Here is a 6000-nt window from a genome sequence, read left to right as displayed (position 1 = left end):
TGTATTGCCAAAGATGTTATTTCTATTTCAAGTTCTTCGGATTGTTGATACCGTAAGTTGAATTGTTTTAAAGAACAGCAAAAGTCATTGTCTAAATTTATCTGGCAGGGGGGAAAACCTAGAATTAAATATAAGTTATTAACAGATGTAAAAGAAAGGGGTGGTTTCTCACTGCCAGATTTAAAAATCTATTTTGAAGCAGCGGCCTTTTGTTGGCTGAAAGAGTGGTTTTTGTTGGAAAATACAGATGTGTTAGATTTAGAACGTTTTGATAATGCATTTGGATGGCATACATATCTATGGTATGACAAGGAAAAGGTCCATAAAGGTTTTAAAAACCATATAATAAGGAAATCATTGTATAATTTTTGGATAAGATGTAAGGCTTTGTTAGAAAGAAAAACACCCAGGTGTATTTCACCTTTGGAGGCTAAGAAGCATAAAAGGTTGAATATGGAAGATAGATGGTTGAAATATAATATTTTAATGGAGGTTGAGAACGAATTCAAGTTAAAACCATATGAGCAATTAAAAGATAAATTGGATGATTGGTTCCAATATGTTCAAATAAATTAAGTGTTTAAGATGGATAAGAAATTGGTTTCCAGATAGAAAAATCCAAGTTGGAAATTGAATTAATGGAGACAAAAACGAAAAATATTTCCAGAATGTATAATTTATTGTTGGAATGGCATACGAAAGACGAGCAAGTGAAATCAGTGATGATTGATCGGACTAAAGATGTGAGGCATAATATCATGATGGAGGATTGGGAGAGGTTGTGGAAGAAGGGAACGGGGATCCATGGGGAGAGGGCTACTGAAGGGACAGGTACCTCCGTGTTGGGAGGGGGTCCTTGGGGAGTGGTCTACTGCTAGGGTGGCCTGGTCCCTGGCAGAGGTCTGGTCTCGTGGTCAGGCTGGATGTCGGGGTGGATGGAGAGTGGGCGGGATTTTGACAGCATGTTGGATGTTGTTTGTTGGGTGTCCACTGGAGGGGGCAATTTTTTGGTACAGAAATCCAAGTTCCTACCTTTCCTAAGTGTGTGTATGGACAATGTAAGTGGGTAGAGACACACTCACACGCACTCCCGATGTTGTGGGCAAAGTTGGGGACGATCAGGTAAGCGGTTGTGGAGAAAGGTTCATTTGCACAAACATGCACCCTCTACTTATATATATATATATATAGATAAAGAAAAGCCTTCCAACTTTACCAATTGTACTATTTTGAACTTAATTTTTTTACAGTTTCCTATTTTCGCAATTAGAATCCTGGCAGCAGTTGTGGCATTCATAAATAGTGGTCAGTTTGTTATGGTTCCTGACAAAAATGCCTCTGGTCTCTTGGAACGCATGAATTCTGGGAAAAGGCATGATGGCTGAGGCCTAGTGGCTTTTCATGAGGCCCTACGTATAGGTTTCTAAGCCCCCCTTTTCTAGGCCCACTTGCCTCACCACCCCCTTGCCCTGTCGCCTCACTGGGGTCCTCTGGGGCCTGCTTGACCATGGGGTTGGGAAATCCAGCTGCCCCCAAGCAATGTGCGGAGGGGGGAGGAAGAGGAAGAGAAGGAAGAAGAAATGAAGGAGAAGCTGGGAGGGGGAGCAGCCAAGAGGGAAACTCAGGAGGAAAACTCCCTCAGGAAAGTGGGGCCAAGGAGAAGACAGGCCAAGGCGAATCTGAAAGGGGATTGGGCAGCTGTGCAATGGAGAAGCTTTTGATTGGTCCAGCCCCGTTGTGGGGTGGGAAATGGGGTCAGATGGATCTGCGAGCCCAGTAGAAACTGCTTTTCTGGCAGGAAACACAGGGAAAGGATGGCAGGGGACCCTCTTGCTTTGAACTGGGAAGAGTCCCAGAAGGAGGGGCTGCCCTGAGCAACAAGCGGCCCCTCCCTCTCCCCACCATCCTGGGCTTCCTCTTTCCTGCCTGTAGGTATTTTAGGGGGGGGGGCTTCCACACACACCCCGTTCGTGTGTGCGTTTCATTCCTTGCATGGGGCACTTCCTCCTCTGTCTCTTAGTTCCAGGGATGAAAATCGGCTGCAGAAGCAGGAAAATCCGCTTGGGGGGGGGGGAGGAGATTATTTCCAGGAGGGGAGGGATCTCCTGTCTGGAAAGCCCCCCTCCATCCTTCCCCCCCCACCTAGCTGAGCTGGAGGGTTTCCCCCCCAAGGGGTGTCTTGATGGAGCCATTTCTGAGCCCAAGACACCTCCTGCCACTAGGCAGATTTTCGCCTCTTCATCCCAGCCTTTCCTTGGGATCCAGCAGCCTCTATTTTGGGGGAGGGGGAGAGCCAAGGTCACCCCCCCCAATGGCCACCCCGTCTCCCTTGCGGTTACTCTGCTTAGATGTGGGGCACAATCCTTTGCACAGGGAGAAAGATAGAGGAAAGGGGGGGCAGCCCTTGAGCGCAGGCGCAGAAGCAGGAAATCGGCAGGAAGGGAGAGGGAGGAGCGGGCTCGGTGCCCTCGGCTTTGCAAGGGTTAAAAGGAGCAGAGCTGGATTCCTAGAGAGGACAGCAAGTGAAGGGGGGGTGAAGTCCTCCCTGGCCAAATTCCCTCCCTCCCTTCCGGCTGCTTTCTTCTCTCTCCTCGGTGAGTCTCCTCTCTCTTCCCCCTGAGGGTGCAATGGGGAGAAAGAAGGGGGTCCCAGGGCTGCAAGAGAGGCTGCATGGGGGTCCCTGTTCAGATCATGCCTGGTGGGGGGAGACCCCCAAGTGAGGAAGCAGAGGGTCCTGCCCCCAATTCCCCTCTGCCAAGGCTCCTCTCTCTCCCACCTGAGGGTGCAATGGGGAGGAAGAAGGGGGTCCCAGGGGTGGAGGGAGGGTGTATGCATGGGGGTCCCTGTTCAGATCAGCAGCGAAGGGGAGAAATTGGAGTCGTCGCTTGAGGAGTTTGGGCGAAAGGGGCGGAGAGGAGGAGGCTGGAAAGGGGGGAGAAAAGGAAGCGTAATTCGGGATAACACGGAGGGATCAAGGAGGCCAAAACAAGCCGGGGAAGGAAGGGGGGCGCCCGGTGGTGGAGGGAAGCGCTCCCTGTAGGGTTGCCAGACTCAATAGAGGACAGGACTTCTGTGCCTTTAATTGCCCTGCTCGCTTGGAAATTAAACAAAGGTCTGCTGGTTTCTCTTGAAGGTTTCCAGACTCAAAAGAAGCCAGGGCAATTAAAGGTACAGAAGTCCTGTCCTCTATTGAGTCTGGCAACCCTAGCTCCCCGCCTCGCTCTGTCCTGGCCAGGAGGTCATAAAGTACCTTTTGCTGCTTTGTTCCTCTGCTTTAGGTAGGGCTGCCTTTGGATGGGCAAAATACAGGTGTGTGTGTGTGTGTGTGTGTGTGTGTGTGTGTGTGTGTGTGTAATTGGAGGGCTAAAAATTCATTTGCCTGGTGCAGAAATCACTTCAAAGCAATGGATTCAATGGAAGCTCACAGTCACTGCAAACATCCCAGCATCAATATTGACAGGAACTCCTCCCCACCTGATGGATTTCTGCCTGCCAGGAGGATGTAGAAACCCAGCCAAAAAGGGGGGGGGAGGTGGAAGAGAGAGCAACAAATTCTGCTTCTCTTCCTCTCAGATCCGCATAACCCCAGGGCACCGAGGTCCCTTTGCTTCTCCCATGAGGTCCCTTTGCTTCTCCCCCCCCCCCCAAGTTAATAGGCATTGCCATTCAAATGGTGTGTACACGCTGCATCTTGTGATCAGTTTTGCAGGGCGGGGCTTACTTGGGTCCATGGGCGTCCAATAGGGAGAATTAAATCCTTAATTAACTGAGATTCTGCCCCTTAACATAAATCCTGGCTATGCCCAATGCCTGCTCCCCTCTAATATTTTATTCAAGTTGGCACCCCGATTGACTGTAGCTCTTCACTGTTGCCATTGTTGTTGTTTTAAAATTTCTTTCCTGCCCCTCATTCAAAGTTCACAGGGCGATTCACAACATAAAAATGCAAAATTAGAACACAAAATGCATAATAAAACAAAGACAAAAGCAAACCAATGATCTCTCCTCCCACAAAGTTATTTAAAAGGCCATAGAATGCTAACCAGCCAAAGGCCCAGTTATAGAGACACGTTTTTGCCTGGCACCTCAAGATATAAGGAAGGTGCCAGGCGAGCCTCCCTTGGGAAAGCATCCCACAAATGGGGAACCACTGCAGAAAAGGTCCGTTTTTGTGTTGCCACCATCCAGACCTTTCATGGAGAAGACACACAAAGAAGGGCCTTAGAACAGAGGCTGGATGGCCATCAGTCAGGGATGGTCTAGTTGAGAATCCTGCATTGCCCCAGGGGGTTGGCTAGATGGCCCTCAGGGTTCCCTTCCTACTCTACAATTCTCTGGGGCAGGTTTGTGAAGATTTTTAGGTAGAAGTTGGATGTAAGGGGTAGAGATGTGAAGGCCTGGAAAATGAAAAAAATTCAGGAAAAAAATGTTCCGTTTTCTTCCTGATTCCTTTTTTTGTTTTTCTGAAAAATTGAAAAAATAAAAAATAGATTATGGAATGTTTTGTTTTAACAAGATGATTAAAATATTTTAAGATAAGACAAGCAAATCCTGAGTTACAAACTGAACTCTGCAATGCAAGAAAAAGAAACATTTCTTCCTTTAGGAGGTGCTGTTGTCACCAGAAAAGAAAAAGGTTTCAGTGGGGCACCTGGTGGTGGAGGCCCACAGGGAGCCATGGCTCGGAGCGGCTGGGGCTTCCAGAAGAAACAAATTGACATTTCCGCCTCTTTCAGAAAAGGGCAGGAAATGCCTTCTTCTGGCCCTGTCGCCTCAGTGGTTCCTCCTGGGCCTGCCTGACCATGGGGATGGGAAATCCAGCTGCCCCCAAACAATGGGGGGAAAGAGGAAGAACATGTGCCCCTCCCTCCTCCCTCCTAGGCTCCCCCTTTCCTTCTTGTCCTAGAGAGGACAGGAAGTGAAGGGGGTGAAGGTCCTCCCTGGCCATATTCCCTCCCTCCCACCTCCCTTCCTGCAAGCAGAGAGGAGGCTTCTTTCTTCTCTCTCCTTTGCAAAAGCTTCCTCGGCGAGTCTCCTCTCTCTTCCCCCTGAAGGTGCAATGGGGAGAAGGGGGTCCCAGGGGTGGAGGGAGGTTGCATGGGCCCCCCTGTTCAGATCAAGCATTGGGGGAATACCCCCAAGTCAGGGAGCACAGGGTGAGAGAGGGAGAGAGAGAGAGGGAAGGAAGGAAGGAAGCCTACCAAGCCGGGCTACCCCCCCCCCCCCGCTCTTCCGAGTTGCAGCAGTGGCATCCCGTCGCTGACACTCGCAAAAGCGGGGGAAACCAGGCGATCTCCGAGCGCTCCCGCAGCTGGAGCCCAGTCACGGAGGCTCTGCAGACCCCACTGATGTTTGGGCTTCACTCCAGGCAGCGGTGAGGCCTGCGAGAGCTCAGGTTACTTACGTCTGGGTACAATAGTTTGAACACAAAAATACGTAACCCGAAGCGTTCATAACCTGAGGTACTACTGTACTTGTAAAACCTTCTGGACGAAATCTAGCAGAGTGTCTGTGGGTTTTGATAAACAAGAAATGGAAATTGGTGCAATCTCAAAAGAGGCTAGTACTATGAAGCTACCCTAAGCCTTTGGGAATCTTGTCACAAGAGGAGTGTAAAGCTCACCTCTGGAGATTTAAAGGGTCTGCATGCCTGGTGTTCTTAAGAACACAACAGATTTATGACATGTGGAAGATCTATACTTTGATGGTTTCCATGACAGGGTGTGGGCTACATTTTGAGACTGGAGACCTGCAAAGATGGTGTATAAACACAGACAATATCTAAGGAGGAGTGGTGTATTCATCTCATGAAACTTCAAAAATGTGGCATCAACAGCTCCTCTGCTTCCACATACAGATTTGGTCCCCATGAAACCCCAGACAGAGGCAAATAGGGCCACAACATCTGCCTGGCTTGCCATGAGAGAGCTCAAAGAGTGTCAACAGGACTCTCCGTATAAGGCAGCTAGCATGGAGGCACCTACATGTAATAGCTACCCG

General features: G+C 49.3%; 1 protein-coding gene across 1 annotated transcript in view; it reads left to right on the top strand.

The window, feature by feature from the left end:
• Nucleotides 1-1207: 1207 nt before the first annotated feature.
• LOC118078624 (uncharacterized) overlaps nt 1208-6000 on the top strand; it is a 37959-nt gene continuing 33166 nt past the window's right edge. The window contains 1 exon segment of the mRNA XM_088654424.1: nt 1208-2594. Within this exon segment, the coding sequence (XP_088510550.1) occupies nt 2183-2594 (412 nt within the window). The 5' untranslated portion in view covers nt 1208-2182.

The sequence above is a fragment of the Zootoca vivipara genome, chromosome 11 (genome assembly GCF_965207765.1).
Source record: "Zootoca vivipara chromosome 11, rZooViv2.hap1.1, whole genome shotgun sequence".
NCBI lineage: Eukaryota > Metazoa > Chordata > Lepidosauria > Squamata > Lacertidae > Zootoca > Zootoca vivipara.
Note: the sequence above shows the minus strand (reverse complement) of the source record. Positions and strands in the feature narration are given on the sequence as shown.